This window comes from Nycticebus coucang, chromosome 8 (assembly GCF_027406575.1).
Source record: "Nycticebus coucang isolate mNycCou1 chromosome 8, mNycCou1.pri, whole genome shotgun sequence".
NCBI lineage: Eukaryota > Metazoa > Chordata > Mammalia > Primates > Lorisidae > Nycticebus > Nycticebus coucang.
In genome coordinates, this window is record NC_069787.1 from 109,421,458 (window position 1) to 109,441,218 (window position 19,761).

General features: G+C 43.3%; 1 protein-coding gene and 1 pseudogene across 2 annotated transcripts in view; both read right to left on the bottom strand.

Annotated features, from left to right (window-relative positions):
* ATR (ATR serine/threonine kinase) overlaps positions 1 to 3,144 on the bottom strand; it is a 158,750-nt gene extending 155,606 nt beyond the window's left edge. Inside the window, exon 1 of one of the 2 annotated variants that reach the window (XM_053598573.1) lies at positions 3,014 to 3,144. In XM_053598573.1, the coding sequence (XP_053454548.1) occupies positions 3,014 to 3,072 (59 nt within the window). In that variant the 5' untranslated portion in view covers positions 3,073 to 3,144. The remainder of the gene's footprint in view (positions 1 to 3,013) is intronic. The other variant, XM_053598574.1, reaches the window with a different exon arrangement.
* An 11,067-nt stretch (positions 3,145 to 14,211) lies between these two features.
* On the bottom strand, positions 14,212 to 14,367 carry LOC128593026 (uncharacterized; annotated as a pseudogene).
* Between the last annotated feature and the right edge of the window lie 5,394 nt (positions 14,368 to 19,761).

Consider the following 19,761-nt stretch of genomic DNA (forward strand, 5'->3'; position numbering starts at 1 on the left):
CTGAAAAAATAGCTTAGGATGTGGTGAATACAATGGTTATTTATAAATAAAATCATATATTTCATGCACGTCACAATTTATAATGTCTGTATAACACTGTGAAATGTAGATATATTTTCCGCTCATTATCTCAAGTAGTGCTAAAAGAAAAAAAGAGAAGATTGTTTCGATTATTCAAGCACAAAGCCCAATCCTGATTATGTACAGGATCCATGGCATTTGCAGCTAATAATACCATAAAAGAAATGCTCCTGGGCGGCACCTGTGGCTCAGAGGGGTAGGGCTCCGGCCCCATATGCCGGAGGTGGCGGGTTCAAACACAGCCCCAGCCAAAAACTGCAAAAAAAAAAAAAAACGGCTCGGCACCTATGGCTCAAGTAGCTAAGGCACCAGCCACATACACCTGAGCTGGCGGGTTTGAATCCAGCCCAGGCCCACCAAACAATGATGGCTGCAACCAAAAAATAGCCGAGCTTTGTGGCAGACGCTTGTAATCCCAGCTACTTGGGAGGTGGAGCCCAGGAATTGGAAGTTGCTGTGAGCTGTGATGCCATAGCACTCTACCCAGGGTGACAGCTTGAGGCTCTGTCTAAAAAAAAAAAAAAAAAAGAAAAGAAAAAGAAAAAAAAGAAATGCTCCTGGTACACAGTAGACATTCCTTTTAAGTGCAATTTTTGTTGTTGTTGAGACAGAGTCTCACTCTGTTGCTTAGGCTGGAGTACCGTAGCATCAGCCTAGCTCAAGACAACCTCAAACTCTTAGGCTGAAGGGATCCTCTTGCCTCAGCCTCCTGAGTAGCTGAGACTATAGGAACCTGGCACAATGTCCACTTGAGGCTACTTTTTCTATTTTTAGTAGAGGTCTTGCTCTTGCTCAGGCTGGTCTCTGAACTCCTAAACTCAAGCAATCCTCACACCTAGCCCTCTGCCTCCCAGAGGGCAAGGATTATAGGCAGGAGCCACCTTACTCCAGCCTCGTCAGTTTTCTATGCTGTCTTCTGAAATGGCTACAAATAAATGAGATAACAGAACGATAACATAAGTTCTGTTGATGAAACAGACTATATATAAATCCAAGAAATGGTCATTTTTATTAACAAGCCTCATGAAGAAAGAGAGAAAAGGGAAGAGCAGTCTTAAACAGCTAATTCTACATTAAAGTGGGATGGAAAAAATACGCTGAGTTTCACAGTGAGCCTGAAAGACGAAATATGTATATCAACTTCCTAAAAATGATCACTTTGATTCATCTTCTTTTGAAAAGGTACAAATTATTTGACAAAATGTTAATACAAAGTATATTTGCTGCACTGATACAATGTGGAAAAAATTTACACAAAAAAGTAGAGTGAAGCAGTTGGGACAAGACTAGTAACTTCATTTATCCTTATTTATGTATTGAGAAAAATCAGACTTCTTTGTATAGCCAACAAGTGTAAATGAACACAAGTGCACTGCAAAAAGAAAAGTAGATATCCCATGAGTTTACTGTCAGTTTTCACTTTGTGTGGCAAGTTTCAAAGAGTTTAAGAAAGTGAAGAGCAATTATTCCAACTGATAATTCAACTGAGGTAGTAGAAGATGTTATTATTATTTTTTTTTTGTAGAGACAGAGTCTCACTGTACTGCCATGAGGTCACACGGCTCACAGCAACCTCTAACTCTTGGGTTTACGCGATTCTCTTGCCTCAGCCTCCCAAGCAGCTGGGACTACAGGCGCCCGCCACAACACCCGGCTATTTTTTTGTTGCAGTTTGGCTGGGGCTGGGTTTGAACCCGCCACCCTCGGCATATGGGGCCGGCGCCCTACTCACTGAGCCACAGGTGCCGCCCAGAAGCTGTTATTTCTTACTCGCAGTGTGTTACAATTAAAACAAGCAAGCAAGAAAGCAAAAAAAAAACCCTGCCATGTAGTCTGAAGCCTGCTGTGTTGAAGGGGAGTGGCAGTCACCAATAAACACTCCTTCTCTCTTTGGCCAAGATGCTAGTTTACAAGGGGTTTACAGAAAGCAGGCATCTGCAAATGAAGTAGTAAATTATCTTCAAATTTTGGCAACCCTGTGTGATTAGATTGTGTGAATCCTGTGGCCGATCTCTAGGATTTCTGACTAACGGATCCGGGACTGGACAATCAATACCAAGGGGGTGGCCAGGCACGCTGGCTCACGCCTGTAATCCCAGCACTCTGAGAGGCTGAGGCTGGTGGACTGCCTGAGCTCTCGGGTTCGAGACCAGCCTGAGCAATAGTGAGACCACCCCCGCATCCCCCCACCCCCACCCCCGTCTCTAAAAAAAAAAGAAAGAAAGAATAGCCGGGCGTTGGGGGGGGGGGGGCGCGGCGGCGCCTGTAGTCCCAGGTACTTGGGAGGCTGAGACAAAAGAATTGCTTGAGCCCAAGAATTTGAGGTTGCTGCGAGCTGTGACGCCACAGCACTGAACCCAGGGCGACGGAGGGAGACTCTGTCTCTGAAAAAAAAAAAAAAAAATACCAAGGGAGTCACATCTTCAGAATGGTCTAAGATTTCACCTTGAGGAAGGAAGTCATTTTTTCCAGCAACTGGCCTCACTTGCAGAAAAATCAGTGGAAGTGATCTTTTTTTTTTTTTTTCTCCAAAGGGAGTTTTGGGACTAACCGTAAGGCAAAAACACCTCCACAAGTGATCATAAAAAGCAGAAACTGAGGAAGCTGATGGGTCAAGTCCTTCATCTAAAGAAACAGTTTTTCGAGAAGTGACCACAAAGTGATCAGCAAGGACCCGCCACTAAATACGGGGGGCAGCAGCACTTGTCTCTGCTCGGACCCGCTTCCCGCAGGGTGCGACCGTGCTCCGGCGTCCTACCAGCAGCCCCTCTGGGGGAGAAACGCCCACCTCGGCCACCAGGCATCTCCTCACCGCTGCGGCCAGGCCCGGGGGGTCCGAGCCAGGGCGCCACAGGGGAAGGCAGAGCGCGGGAAACGCCACCGGGGAGGACGGGGGAGGACACGGGGCACAAGGGGCTGGGCCTCGTCCTACCTGCCCAGCTCCCGCAGGGCGGGGATCATGGAAGCCAGCTCCAGGCCATGCTCGCCCATGATGAGACCTTTTCAACCACACCAACGGCGGCCGTCCGCTTCTCCACAGCCGCCTCTGGTGGAAAGGCGCGGGCTTGGACGGGTCCTCGCCGGGACCAAAACTCCTCCCGGAAGCAGGGCTGGTCCCCCGTCCGCCGAGCCCTTTTCTAGGTAGGACCCGGGGGAAGCCGAGAGGCCGTAAGGGGGCGGGGTCAGCAGGCGGCGTGAGTCGGCCTTTACTCTCCACGCCGCGCGAGCGCCGTCTACGGGCAGTTTTGATTTAGAGAGGCTGGGTTCTGCTAGCCCAAGCCTGGAGTTGGCTTCGGGGATGAGGGCTCAGCAGAGCGAGACCCCCGGCTCTGGGGAAGAAAGGGGCTTGACGACCACGAGCACAGACTCACTTCGTTAATGTGAGAGTAAAGGCCAAGAGCAGAATCTAGGTTTTCCCAGAAGTAATGCCTTCGTATGTTAATTGTTCTCCATTTTCCTACCATTTTTGTCAATCTTTCTGAACGCTGACAATTAAGTTCGCGAATCGATTCTAGAAAAAAGTGCTACTACAGGGCACCTTCGAAGTACTCCTCTTAGGAAGCTGTGCATCCGCGCCAGCGCCTCGTCCACGCTTCTAGGACGAATTCGCGAATTGTCATCTCTGACCCTTACAAAATTGCCTCGATGGATGGACTAGGCGCTGGCATCAGTGCACAGCTTCCCAAGGGGAGTACATCGAAGATGACCATTGATATTCAGCAATGAAGTAAGTAGCACTTTTTCTAGGATCAGTTCGGGAACTTAATTGACCTTCCTACATGGCAAAAGGTGGGTTTTTCCCTATTCTTTCCATGTCAATAAATTTTTTTGAACTTAAAGTCACTTTTAGGTTTCCTTGAAGCTCCTACCAAGCCTATTTCAAACTGAGGGGGGTGGCTCACACCTTTAATCCTAGCACTCTTGGGAGGCTGAAGCAGGTGGATTGCCTGAGCTCACCAACTTGAGCAAGGATGAGACCCCCGTCTCTAAACAAACAAACAATAGCCGGGCGTTGTGGCGGGCGCCTGTAGTCCCAGCTACTGGGAGGCTGAGGCAAGAGAATGGCTGGAGCCCAGGGGTTTGAGGTTGCTGTAAGCTATGATGAGAGGGCACTCTACCAAGGGTGACAAAGTGAGACTCTGTCTCAAAAAAAAAAAAATGTATTTCAAAATGAGATTGGATTGAATTTATATGTCTTATCAAATCAGTAGCAGTACTATGCATGAAAATGTCACCATTGGGTGCATCTACAACCTGTGATTTAATTTTTAAAGTAAATCATTAGATTTCAGATACAGATATTTTCTAGGTCAACTCAATTTATTAGAAAGATGGCCAACATAAGAGACTTGACATGTCGAAATTATGTATTTAATCAGGCAAAGCCATGCAGTATGCTTAACATTTTTCTTTGGCATATGAGGATAATTATTAATACAGTATTCAATCCACCCTGAAATGATGGAAGATAGCCCTATGCTCTTGTCTCAGGGACTTGCATTTTCTGTACCCTTTGCTTTGACTTTGAAAACCTCATTGGCCCCTTTCTTCATGCATTTGCCCAAATAATGCCAGAGAGCCTCATATAAACTAGCACACATGCACTCAAACTTTTTCTTTTTTTTTTTACTCAAACTTTTTCTTTCCCCTCATCCTGCTCTAGTTTTCTTCATGGGACTTAGAACAAAATGATATATTACATATTATTTTATCAACTGTCTCCAATTAGAATATAAGCTCCTTGAGAACAAAGTCTTAACTGTTTTGTTCACTGCTTAAGATACTCAGATACTTAAGAACTAAAACAGTGCTTAGCACATAGTTGGTGTTCAGTAACTATCTGTTGAATACTTGAATGGTGTAATAGAAAGAACATGGGCCCTACACAAGTTCTCATTCCATCTGCTATTAACTATGTGGTCTCAGTAAAGTTACTTAACCTCCCTGCTTTTTCATCTATAAAATGGGATTTATTAATAGCTACCTCACAAGATTCCAGCAAAGATTAAATGAAAAGTAATAGAATCAGGGCGGCATCTGTGGCTCAAAGGGGTAGGGCGCCGGTTCAAACCCAGCCCTCGGCCAAAAACCAAAAAAAAAAAAATTAAATTAAATTAAATTTAAAAAAAAAAAGAAAAGTAATAGAATCAAAAAAGTAGAATAGCATTTTGTCAACAGAAAAGAAATCATACTCTGTAAAATGTTGTAAAGAGGTTTGTTCTGAGCCCAATTTGAGGACCATGACTTGGAACCAGGCCCAAAAAAACTTGAGCAATTGGATTCAATTTGGTTTTATATATTTCAGGGAGATAAGAATTACAGGCAAAGCCATATATCAATGCATGAAAGGCATACATTGGTTTGGCCTGAAAAGGTGGAGCATCTCAAAGCTGGGGCCCACAAGTTATAGGTGGGTTTAAAGATTCTTTAGTTGACAATTGGCTGAAAGAGTTAAGCTCTAATAGACTAGGAGACAGTGAAAAGGAATGCTGAGTTAAGATAAGGATCTGTTAATCAGAGACAAACTACAAGACATATGTACAGACTCAAGTGGTTTATTGTGCATATTGAGGATCTGCAGGTAGGTCTTGCATAGCTTTAGACTTATTAATGAGTCACAAAGGACATCTGTAAGAAGCCAAGGGGACAGGATGCATGTCTGATCTCCTTTCAAATGGCTAGCAACTCTGTTTTAGAAGATCCCATGGGTCAAGATGGGGTCCAGTCAGTCAGCTGGACTGGGGATTAATCTTAAGATTTTATTTTAGTTCACAATTTCATAGTTAAAATAAATGAGTTATGCTACATGTGCCAAACAATGGTGAATTTCAAAACTATATTGAGTGAAAAAGCAAATTTCAAAGGTATACATAGTAGTGTCATTGTTTATGCACAATGCTAAAGTCACAAAATAATGCTTTATGTGAGTTATACATACATATATGATAAAAGTATAAAACATGATCAGAAAGGATATATATCAACTCTGGGATAGTCATACCTCTGGAAAGAGAGAAAGGAATGAAATGATGAGTAGTATGTGAAGTAATCATGACAAATTTAATGTTTGATACATTTAGATGAATGGTATACTACTATTTGTATCTGTATGGTTAGGATATTCCAAAATGCATAAAAAATAAAATATACGTTTTAAAGTTTAAATGAGATAATACATCTGAAAAAGAGTTTATCAACTAAAAGTAACAAATGTTACCTATTATCTTTAGATAATATGAAGAAAGATTATAAAAATAACAATGCTATCTGGAAGGGAACAGCTGAGTAAGATCGTAATTCTAAAAAGCAGTATAAATCTACAAACAACAGAGCCTTGGAAATCCAGTTTAACTCAAAATAATATATATATATTTTTTTTATAGAGACAGAGTCTTACTGTACCGCCCTCGGGTAGAGTGCCATGGCGTCACACGGCTCACAGCAACCTCTAACTCTTGGGCTTATGCGATTCTCTTGCCTCAGCCTCCCGAGCAGCTGGGACTACAGGCGCTCGCCACAACGCCCGGCTATTTTTCTGTTGCAGTTTGGCCGGGGCTGAGTCCGAACCCGCCACCCTCGGCATATGGGGCCGGCACCCTACTCACTGAGCCACAGGCGCCGCCCTCAAAATAATTTTTGTCCAAGATACTGTGTTAGTATTTCCATACAGACATAAAGATGAGGAAGAGAAAGTCAGTTTCAAGTAATGTATAATTTGTGGATATAATAACGATATGATCAGAACCCAGAAAATTAAAAAGAAAGCAAAATCTGATGAATTCTATGAAAAAGATATAAATAGCATGCATTTTGAAAATAGAGGAAGAAGGCTGGGTGCAATGGCTCACCTGTAATCCTAGCACTCTGGGAAGCCAAGGCACGAGGATCACTTCAGCTCAGGAGTTTGAGAACAGCCTGGGCAAAGGGAGACCCCCATCTCTACTAAAAATAGAAAAACTAGCTGTGCACTGTAGCAGACACCTGTAGTCCTAGCTACTCAGGAGGCTAAGGCAAGATGACAACTTGAGCCCAGGAGATTGAGGTTGTGGTGAACTAGGCTGACATAATGACACTCTGCCTAGGGCAACAGACTGAGACTCTGTCTCAAAAAACTAAAATAAAATAATAAAAAAAATAATAATAGAAGAAGAGATCATTTACTGCAGCAGAAAGAGAAGGTGGATCAGGAAGGGGCCAATGAGAAAATGTCACTATATCTGTGATGGATGAGCAGGATGTGAAGAGACAAAAGTTGGAGAAGAGGAATATTCTCTAACTATAAACAAAAAGCAAACTGATGGAGGGATGCATTCCAGTCTGGCTGGCATTAGGGAACATTTAAAGTAATCGGAAATTTGTGTAATGAGTGATGGTCAAAGCTACACTTGAATTTGCCAGGAGAGTTTAGGACAGAATAAAAGGTTCATTTTGAGAAATCAGACATCTTTAGCAATATATCAGTACCTCTCTCAAATTACCCACATATTTTTCTCCTCCATGAAACTTTTTGAAATAATTTCTCAGACAGGTTGATCCTATTTCCTTGAGTCCTTAACCTTTGTATACTATTTCTGTCCTGTTTGTCCCCATCCCATACCCTTAAATGTCTCTTACCAGAATGGCTAATGATTTTACATTTTTTTTTTTTTTTTAGAGACAGAGTTTCACTTTATTGCCGTCGGCAGAGTGCCGTGGCCTCACACAGCTCACAGCAACCTCCAACTCCTGGGCTTAGGCGATTCTCCTGCCTCAGCCTCCCAAGTAAGCTAATGATTTTAATATGACTAAATCCAAAGGATGTTGCTGAGTTCTTTCCTTTGTTGACTTCTTAGCAGCATTTGACAACATAGGCCACTGCCTCCTTCTTGGAATACTTTCTTTGGTCTACATGACTCTGTCTTTTGTTAGCAATACTTCCTTTGCCATTTCCTTAACTGTCCATATTCCTTAGGATTATAAAGTTTCCGGGTGGCGCCTGTGGCTCAGTGAGTAGGATTATAAAGTTTCCTTTCTCTTTAGTATTCCTTCACTTTCCATCTGCTGATCACTCTTACATTCATCACTTCCCTGATCTCTTTTCAAGCTTTATGTTTCATATATCTACCTCCCCACTGATTCTTTTCCCTTGATTATTTACCAGGCATTTTTGTTTCTTTGTTTCTTTGTTTTTTGCTTCACTTTTGATTCTGAGAAGTTTCAAATATATACAAAAGTAGATAAAACAGAATAAGGAACTCCTTTATGCCCATCACTCAACCAATAATTATCAGTATATGGTAGCCACACTTATTTCCCCATCTCCATTGGATAACTTTAAAGAAAATTCCAGGGTGGCGCCTGTGGCTCAAAGGAGTAGGGCACCAGCCTTATATACCAGAGGCAGCGGGTTCAAACCCGGCCCTGGCCAAAGACTGCAAAAAAAAAAAAAAAAGAGTAGGGCGCCGGCCCCATATGCCGAGGGTGGCCTGTTCAAACGCAGCCCCCGCCAAACTGCAACAAAAAAAATAGCTGGGCTGGCGGCGCCTGTGGCTCAGTCGGTAGGGCGCCGGCCCCATATACCGAGGGTGGCAGGTTCAAACCCGGCCCCGGCCAAAACTGCAACCAAAAAATAGCCGGCCGTTGTGGCAGGCGCCTGTAGTCCCAGCTACTTGGGAGGCTGAGGCCAGAGAATCGCTTGGGCCCAGGAGTTGGAGGTTGCTGTGAGCTGGGTGAGGCCATGGCACTCTACCGAGGGCCATAAAATGAGACTCTGTCTCTACAAAAAAAAAAAAAAAAAAATAGCTGGGCGTTGTGGCGGGCGCCTGTAGTTCCAGCTACACGGGAGGCTGAGGCAAGAGAATCACCTAAGCCCAAGAGTTAGAGGTTGCTGTGAGCCGTGTGACATCATGGCACCCTACCCGAGGGCGGTACAGTGAGACTCTGTCTCTATAAAAAAAAAAAAAAAAGAGATGGTATTTTGTGGCGCCTGCGGCTCAAGGAGTAGGGCGCCGGTCCCATATGCCGGAGGCGGCCGGTTCAAACCTAGCCCCAGCCAAAAACCACAGAAAAAAAGAAAATTCCAGACATCATATCAATTTATTTGTGAATAATTTAATTTATGTCTCTAGAGGATAAGGGCTCATTTCTATCTCCTAAAGAGCCAACCTTTCCACTTCCCTCCAAACCCCATTACCAATATTCTAATATTAGGCCATTATCACCTCTTGCCAAAATTATTTCTTTTTTTCTTTTTTTTTTTTGCCAAAATTATTTCAACAGTCTTCTAGCTTGTCTTTCTTTAGGCTTTTTTTCCTCTCTAATATATTCTCTATACTGGGAATTGGGGTGTCTCCCATCTTTTTTTTATTATTTAATAGCATTGTTGAAATTTTAAAAAGGATACTTAAATATATGCCTATTTTATTAACAATATATATTTAGTACTATATTCTAATATACATAAAATTCATGATATGTGGGCCAGGTATGATGGCTCACTGTTGTAGTCCTAGCACTCTAGGAGGCTGAGGCGGGTAGATTGCCTGAGTTCACAAGTTGAGAAAAGCCTGAGCCAGAGCAAGACCTTGTCTCTAAAAATAGCCGGGTGTTGTGGTTGGGCACCTGTGGTCCCAGCTACTTGGGAGGCTGAGGCAAGAGAATTGCTTGAGACCAAGAATTAGAGGTTGCTGTGAGCTGTGACGCGATGGCATTCTACCAAGGGTGACAAAGTGAAACGCTGTCTCAAAAAAGAAAAATTCATGATATGTAAATTTGGGCTTAATACCACTGTCAATTGGCTCCTGTGTTCTGTTCAGCCCTCTTTTTATCATTTAGGGAGATGGAGTATGGAGGAGAAGGTGAGGCAGGAAGCAGGGAGTTGTCTGTGCAGAGGTGTCCAACCTGTGGCCCGAGGACCACATACTGAGGACCTTTTTAGCTTATCTGTGGTGTTGGATATCATGAAAAATATGCAAGGACTCCCTTTTTTTGCTAATGAGCTTTCTTAGGGTTTGTGTGTTTAATATGAGGCCCAAGACGGCTCTTTGTCCAATATGTGGCAGAGGAAAGAAAAGGTTAGACATCTGTGTTAGTGGGCCCTACTGTTCCAATGTCTAGATCAAGCTGAGAAAGAGGCACTAATCAATGTGGTAGAAATTCCAGTCCTATATAGATTTGTCTCCATTGATGATTAAACTAAGGTGGAAAATGACCACCAGGTGGTACTATAACCCAGTTGAGACCAGTTGGTTCTCATCCAGGTGCCCAAATCCCTTGTTGGCTAGCTGTGCAATTTCCATTATAATGTACTGGATTTAAAAAATTCTATTTAACAGTATTTTGACAGAATTTAACTGTATAATTCATATCATAAAATATACACTAGGGCAGTACCTGTGCTCAAGGAGTAGGGCACCAGCCCCATATACCAGAGATGATGGGTTCAAACCCGGGCCCAGCCAAAAACTGCAAAAAAAAAAAAAAATATATATATATATATACATACACACATATACATATATATACACACACACTAAAATAGAAATCTTTTTTTTTTTTTTTTTGTAGAGACAGAGTTTCACTTTATGGCCCTCGGTAGAGTGCCGTGGCCTCACACAGCTCACAGCAACCTCCAACTCCTGGGCTTAAGCGATTCTCTTGCCTCAGCCTCCCAAGTAGCTGGGACTACAGGCGCCCGCAACAACGCCCGGCTATTTTTTTGTTGCAGTTTGGCCGGGGCCGGGTTTGAACCCGCCACCCTCGGTATATGGGGCTGGTGCCTTACCGACTGAGCCACAGGCGCCGCCCTAAAATAGAAATCTTAAAGAAATGAAATAAAAATATAAAAAATGTTACAAGTTCCTTTGTATGCCTGAATGGACTCCAGTGAATACCTCTTGGCACACTACACTCAATAAGATGATATTGATATTGTTTGGAGTTGTTCTACACAACACACAAAGCAACTTTTTCAACATCTGAATATTATTAGGCCATTCCCCTTCTTCAATAGCTTGATTATGTATTGAATATGATCAGACACAGCATCAAGGTAAAAAGGGGAACATTGTTGGTTTTCATCCTCAAATAATAGACAACATAACTTCAACCCAACATTCAGAAACTGAACAGAGCAGAATAAGTGATCTGGGGGGCGGCACCTGTGGCTCAGTGAGCAGGGCACCGGCCCCATATACCGAGGGTGGCGGGTTCAAACCCAGCCCTGGCCAAACTGCAACAAAAAAATAGCCGGGTGTTGTGGCGGGTGCCTGTAGTCCCAGCTATTCGGGAGGCTGAGGCAGGAGACTCGCCTAAACCCAGGAGTTGGAGGTTGCTGTGAGCTGTGTGACACCACGGCACTCTACCGAGGGCCATAAAGTGAAACTCTGTCTCTACAAAAAAAAAAATAATAAGTGATCCGATACAGCCAAACCACACTAATATACTTGTTCTATTTAGGAGAAACATTGCAAAACTTCATTACGAAAAATTTAGTTATCATAAAGTAACTTAAAATATTTAAGGAACTTCATAGTAAAGCCATTTGTCTTCCTATCCCTGTGGAAGTTTCATATCTACTAAGTTTATATTATAAAACTAGGTCTTCATTGTTTTTGGAGACAACTCAGAAATAAGGGCATGGACTACTTTCCCAGGAGTTCAGGAGATTTTTATCTCAGTAATGAATTACCTTCATTTACATTGCGAAGGTCCTGAGAGTGACCCTAAAATTATGTAAAGTGTATTGAAATAGTAATAATTATTTGAATTTATAATATATTTTTTTGAGACAGAATTTCCCCACATTGCTCTTAGTTGAGTGCCATGGCATCATAGCTCGAAGCAACCTCTTGGACTCAAGCGATCCTCTTGCCTCAGCATCCCAAGTCGCTGAGACTATATGCACCTGCCACTATGCCCACCTAGTTTTTCTATTTTTAGTAGGCTGGTTGTCCACCCACCTCAGCCTCCCAGAGTGCTAGCATTACAGGCACGAGCCACTGCACACAGCCTACGATATTTTTTTTAGAGATAGGGTCTCAGTTTGTTCCCCACACTGAAGTGCAGTGGTGCAATCATAGCTCACTGTAGCCTTGAACTTCTGGGCTCAAACAATCTTCCCATTTCAACCTCCCAAGTAGCTAGGATTACAGGCACACACCACCATGCCCAGTTAATTTTCTTATTTTTTGTAGAGACAAGGTCTCCTTATATTGTCCAGACTAGGCTCGCACAAAGTGAACATCAGAATCACCTGGAGAAATTATGATTCAATAGATCCGAAAGAAAACTCAATGATTTACTTTTTTTTTTAGACAGTCTATCTCAGTTGCCCAGGCTAGGGTGCAGTAGTGTCACCGTCACTCACTACAACCTCAAACCCCTGGGTCAAGCAACCTCCTGCCTCAGCTCCCTGAGTCACTGGAAATACAGGCATGCACTACCAAGCCTGGCTAATTTTTTTCTAATTTGGGTAAAGACGGGGGCTCAGGCTTGCTCAGGCTATTGCCAAATTTCCAACTTCACGTGATCCGCCCACCTTGGCCTCCCATAGTGCTAGGTTTCCAGACATGAACCACCTCAGCTGGCCAAGAATTTTTATTTTTATTATATCACATTCATCCATGTTTTTCTTTATGGCTTCTGGGTTTGAGCCTGAGGGGAAGGTTAACCACAAGGTTAAAAATGTTCTTTTGTACTTTCTCCTAAGACTTTTATTTTTCAGTTTCCTGGTATTACTTTTCTCATTTATCTATATATCTTTTTTTTTTTTTTTTTGTAGAGACAGAGTCTCACTGTACCGCCCTTGGTAGAGTGCCGTGGCATCACACGGCTCACAGCAACCTCTAACTCTTGGACTTACGCGATTCTCTTGCCTCAGCCTCCTGAGCAGCTGGGACTACAGATGCCCGCCACAACGCCCGGCTATTTTTTTTTTTTGTTGTTGTTGTTGCAGTTTGGCCGGGGCTGGGTTTGAACCCGCCACCCTCGGCATATGGGGCCGGCGCCCTACTCACTGAGCCACAGGCGCCGCCCTATATATCATTTTTGAGCAAGACATTTTGTTTCCCAAATGGACAGTGCATATGTCAGGACTGAAGTATCTTTTGCTAGTTTAAGAATAAAGGTGTATTTTTTTTTTTTTCTTCTCAGACAGTGTCACTCTGTCACCTTGGGGTCCCTGGTGTCATCATAGCTCACAGCAACCTCAAATTCTTGGGCTCAAGCAATCCTCCTGCCTCAGCCTGCCAAATAGCTGAGACTAGAGGGACCTGCAACAACACCCAGCTCATTTTTCTATTTTTTTCTTTCTATTTTTAGTAGATTCGGGGATCTCTCTCTTGCTCAGGTGGGTCTTGAACTCCTGAGCTCAAGGGATCCTCCTACCTCAGCCTCCCAGAGGGTTAGGATTACAGGTGTGAGCCACCACACTCGGCCTCACTTTTCTATTTTTTTTTTTTTTTTGGTTTTTGGCCCGGGCTAGGTTTGAACCTGCCACCTCTGGCATATGGGACCAGCGCCCTACTCCTTGAGCCACAAGTGCCACCCTATTTTTTTTTTTTTTTTACTGTAGAATTACCTTTTTATTTTGGGTAAAAACACATAGTCATTTTGGGGAGCTGTAATTAAGATTTAACAGCATGGGCGGCGCCTGTGGCTCAGCGGTAGGGCGCCAGCCCCATATGCCCAGGGTGGCGGGTTCAAACCCAGCCCCGGGCAAACTGCAACAAAAAAATAGCCGGGCGTGGGGCAGCACCTGTGGTTCAGTGAGTAGGGTGCCGGTCCCATATGCCAGAGGTGGCGGGTTCAAACCCAGCCCCGGCCAAAAAAAAAATAGCCGGGCGTTATGGCGGGCGCCTGTAGTCCCAGCTACTTGGGAGGCTGAGTCAAGAGAATCACCTAAGCCCAAGGATTTGGAGGTTGCTGTGAGCTGTGTGATGCCACGGCACTCTACCGAGGGCGATAAAGTGAGACTCTGTCTCTACAAAAAAAACCCAAACAAACAAAAAAAAGATTTAACAGCATTATAATTCTAACAAATAACTTAAATATCCTTGTGAGATAAATATAGTAATATTTTATGGGTATTTTGGAACCTGACAGTATTAAGACTACAAATCACACTAGCCTACGTCTATCACCAATGACTCATACTGTTTCCTTCTAATGAATTGACCATTACATTTCCAAAGTTCTGAAATGGCCAACAGACCATAGAAAGATAATTCTTTAGGTTCCTGTCACTTTTCTATTTTTAGTAGAGATGGAACTTGCTCTTGCTCAGGCTTGCCTGGAACTCTGGAGCTCAAGCAATCTTCAGATCTTGGCCTCCCAGGATTATAGGTGTGAGCCATCACGCCTGGCCCCAGTAAAAGTGTTTCTTAACGGATCTAGATGATATACAGGGTCTTTGGGAGAAATAGACTTCATAATGAGTATTCAAGAATTCCCCAAATTACAGTCAAGACAGTTGCTAACTGAAAGAATCAGAAGGGTGGCGCCTGTGGCTCAAGGAGTAGGGTGCCGGTCCCATATGCCGGAGGTGGCAGGTTCAAACCCAGCCCCGGCCAAAAACCACAAAAAAAAAAAAGAAAGAATCAGAAAGCTGCAGAATTAGGAATCTACCAAAAGAGGGTTATGCCTTGCTTCTCTGATTATGTAATTCAAATCTGAATCAAGGTTTTACACAGCTTGGTAAAATCTAAATCATATTTGGAACACTAGCTACACGAGAAGGTGGGAAATACTGGATTTAGCTTCCAGGAAGGCATCCAGGAAGAGAACTGGGCGATCCATGCATGGTATCTGTTACTATTACTGATTAGTTCATCATTTTCCTATTATTTTGAAATGCCATTATTTTTATGAATTAAATAAGTTAATTAAAAGATATTTGGGAACAATCGGCAGTCTCTGCCACACTCCACAGCTCTTGTAGTTTCCAATCTATTTCAGTTAATGTTGTACACAATTTTGTTTTCTCCAAATGAAGAGGAGCAAAGTGCTGGAGGGGGATGGAGAATGTAGTAAGCTGCCCCCAGGACATTCTTCTAGGTCCTAAAGCCATTTTTTCTACTACCACCTGTTGAGCTGACGCATTCTGGAATAACTGCTCAACTTGACCTTCCAGTTGCCCATCTGTATCTATTTTGAAACTGAAACCATCCATTTAGTTTTTTGATTTCAGTTATCACTTTTTTTTTTTTTTTTTTTTTTTTAGTTTTTGGCCAGGACTGGGTTTGAACCCACCACCTTTGGCATAGGGGGCTGGTGCCCTACTCCTTTGAGCCACAGGCGCCGCCCAGTTATCACATTTTTAAATTCCCAAATATATAGTTCAATTATTTTGTATGTAAGACATCTCATGTTTCTCCAAAGACATTAATTATACTTTGCAAAAGTCTTTTTTCTTTATCACTAGTTATAAAAATGGTGCCTCTCTCATGGTAATTTTTTTCTAAATGTATAAATAATGTGTTATTTGTTTAATTTTGCATTTTAGATGCTCTGTTCACTTTGCCTTTTTATTTACCGTGTCCATTATCTGCCAAATTTGTGTAAGGAACAGCTTTTTTTTTTTTTAAATTAAATCATAGCTATGTACATTAATGCAATCATGGGGCACCATACACTGGTTTTATAGACCATTTGACATATTTTCATAACACTGGTTAACATAGCCTTCCTGGCATTTTCTTAGTTATTGTGTTAAGACATTTATATTCTAGATTTAGTTAAGTTTCACGTGTACCCTTGTAAGATGCACCGTAGGTGTAATCCCACCAATCACCCTCCCTAGGAACAGCTCTTATAAAGCAAGAGTGTGTTGATAGCTCATCCTCAAACTGAGGGAGGCTGGTATTCTTCCTGGCAGTCTATAGCTTCCTGGACCATAATTTAGAACCATGTGGAGAGGAAGAAGGAATTGACTTAGCCTCGCTGCTCTAAATCTCTTTCCCTAGTTACCTACCCTCCTTGACCATTGCCTCAGTGCTCTCCTCCCTACTTCTTGATCTGATAACTGTGAGCTTGATCAAACTGTGAGCTTGCACTCCTTCCCTCAACTACTCTGAGTTGAATATTCCTTCTTTTGGGGGTAGAGGGAACAGACTCACTCTGTTGCTGGGGCTGGAATGCAGTGGTGTAATCATAGCTGACTACACCCTCAAACTTTTGGGCTCAAGTGACCTTCCTGCATCAGCCTGCCAAGTTAATTTTATATTTTTGTGGAGACAGGATCTTGCTATGTTGCTCAGGCTGGTCTCTAACTCCTGACCTCAACTGACCCTCCCACCTCAGCTTCCCAAAGGGCTAGGGCTAGAGGCATGAGGCAGCATACCTGTTCTCCATTTTGATTTTCTGGCATATAATCTATCTGCATTTTGTCTTTTCCCAACCTTTCTGGTTTGTTGATGGCAATTTTTCCAGTTTACCTAGGATTTTTTTTTTTGCTGGGTTTTTGGCCAGGGCTGGGTTTGAACGCACCTCCGGCATGTGGGGCCAGCGCCCCACCCCTTTGAGCACAGGCGCCGCCCTACCTAGGATTTTTTTTACTTTCAAAAAGTACCTTTATCTGGCTCGGCTCCTGTAGCTCAAGCGGCTAAGGCGCCAGCCACATACATCTGAGCTAGCGGGTTGGAATCAAGCCTGGGCCCACCAAACAACAATGACGGCTGCAACCATAAAATAGCTGGGCATTGTGGCAGGCGCCTGTTATCCCAGCTACTTGGGAGGCTGAGGCAGGAGAATCTCTTGAGCCCAGGAGTTGGAGGTTGCTGTGAGCTGTGATGCTACAGCACTCTACCTAGGGCGACAGCTTGAGGCTCTGTCTCAAAAAAAAAAAAAGTACCTTTATCATTTCATGGGATTTTACATGGTGGATAGGTTGTAGATGTGTGTGCTTGGCTGATTATTTCAAACCAATCTCCATTAAATTCTGTGTATATGTGTATGTGATTAAATTCTGTGTATATATGGGCGGCGCCTGTGGCTCAGTCGGTAAGGCGCCGGCCCCATATACCGAGGGTGATGGGTTCAAACCCGGCCCCAGCCAAATTGCAACCAAAAAATAGCCGGGCGTTGTGGCGGGCGCCTGTAGTCCCAGCTACTCGGGAGGCTGAGGCAAGAGAATTGCTTAAGCCCAGGAGTTGGAGGTTGCTGTGAGCTGTGAGGCCACGGCACTCTACCGAGGGCCATAAAGTGAGACTCTGTCTCTACAAAAAAAAAAAAAAAAAAAAAATTCTGTGTATATGGGTGTGTGTGATAGGGAGAGAAAGAGAAATCTTGTTTTGCACTATTTTTGTCTTATTTCTCAGATTATTTATTTATTTATTTATTTGAGACAGAGTCTCACTATGTTGCCCTTGGTAGAGTGCCACTGAGCCACAGCTTACAGCAATCTCAGATTCTTTGGCTTAAGTGATTCTCTTGCCTCATTCTCCCAAGTAGCTGCAACTACAAGTGCCCACCACAACACCTGGCTATTTTTTTTTTTTTTTTTTGTAGTTGTCATTGTCGTTTGGCAGGCCCAGTCTAGGTTTGAACCTGCCAGCGCCAGTGTATATGGCTGGCGCCCTAGCCGCTGAGCTATAGGTGCCGAGCCCTCTGATTATTTTTTTCTCTAAATGATTTTTTTTTTTTTTTGTAGAGACAGAGTCTCACTGTACCGCCCTCGGGTAGAGTCCCGTGGCGTCACAAGGCTCACAGCAACCTCTAACTCTTGGGCTTACGCGATTCTCTTGCCTCAGCCTCCCAAGCAGCTGGGACTACAGGCGCCCGCCACAACGCCCGGCTATTTTTTTGTTGCAGTTTGGCCGGGGCTGGGTTTGAACCCGCCACTCTCGGCATATGGGGCCGGCGCCCTACTCACTGAGCCACAGGCGCCGCCCTTCTCTAAATGATTTTAACAAATAAAAAAGAATAACTAAAAGTCACAAATCTAGAGTTAAGCCGACTACTGAATCTTAGCCTTTTTTTTTTTGTAGAGACAGAGTCTCACTGTACCGCCCTCCGGTAGAATGCCATGGCGTCACAGGGCTCATAGCAACCTCTAACTCTTGGGCTTATGCGATTCTCTTGCCTCAGCCTCCCAAGCAGCTGGGACTACAGGCGCCCGCCACAATGCCCGGCTATTTTTTTTTGTTGCAGTTTGGCCAGGGCTGGGTTTGAACCCGCCACCTTCGGCATATGGGGCCAGCGCCCTACTCACTGAGCCACAGGCGCCGCCCTGAATCTTAGCCTTTTTTACTTGTGTACTTTTTTATTTTTATTTTTATTTTTATTTTTATTTTTTTTTGCAGTTTATGGCCGGGCTGGGTTTGAACCTGCCACCTCCGGCATATGGGGCTGACACCCTACTCTTTGAGCCATAGGTGCCGCCTAACTTTTTTTTTTTTTGAGACAGAGTTTTTTTTTTTTTTTTTTTTTTATTGTTGGGGATTCATTGAGGGTACAATAAGCCAGGTTACACTGATTGCAATTGTTAGGTAAAGTCCCTCTTGCAATCATGTCTTGCCCCCATAAAGTGTGACACACACCAAGGCCCCACCCACCTCCCTCCTTCCCTCTTTCTGTTTCCCCCCCCATAACCATAATTGTCATTAATTGTCCTCATATCAAAATTGAGTACATAGGATTCATGCTTCTCCATTCTTGTGATGCTTTACTAAGAATAATATCTTCCACGTCCATCCAGGTTAATACGAAGGATGTAAAGTCTCCATTTTTTTTAATGGCTGAATAGTATTCCATGGTATACATATACCACAGCTTGTTAATCCATTCCTGGGTTGGTGGGCATTTAGGCTGTTTCCACATTTTGGCGACTGTAAATTGAGCTGCAATAAACAGTCTAGTACAAGTGTCCTTATGATAAAAGGATTTCTTTCCTTCTGGGTAGATGCCCAGTAATGGGATTGCAGGATCAAATGGGAGGTCTAGCTTGAGTGCTTTGAGGATTCTCCATACTTCCTTCCAGAAAGGTTGTACTAGTTTGCAGTCCCACCAGCAGTGTAAAAGTGTTCCCTTCTCTCCACATCCACGCCAGCATCTGCAGTTTTGAGATTTTGTGATGTGGGCCATTCTCACTGGGGTTAGATGATATCTCAGGGTTGTTTTGATTTGCATTTCTCTAATATATAGAGATGATGAACATTTTTTCATGTGTTTGTTAGCCATTCGTCTGTCCTCTTTAGAGAAAGTTCTATTCATGTCTCTTGCCCATTGATATAAGGGATTGTTGGCTTTTGTCATGTGGATTAATTTGAGTTCTCTATAGATCCTAGTTATCAAGCTTTTGTCTGATTGAAAATATGCAAATATCCTTTCCCATTGTGTAGGTTGTCTCTTTGCTTTGGTTATTGTCTCCTTAGCTGTACAGAAGCTTTTCAGTTTAATGAAGTCCCATTTGTTTATTTTTGTTGTTGTTGCAATTGCCATGGCAGTCTTCTTCATGAAGTCTTTCCCCAGGCCAATATCTTCCAGTGTTTTTCCTATGCTTTCTTGGAGGGTTTTTATTGTTTCATGCCTTAAGTTTAAGTCCTTTATCCATCTTGAATCAATTTTTGTGAGTGGGGAAAGGTGTGGGTCCAGTTTCAGTCTTTTACATGTAAACATCCAGTTCTCCCAACACCATTTATTGAATAGGGAGTCTTTCCCCCAGGGTATGTTCTTGTTTGGTTTATCAAAGATTAGGTGGTTGTA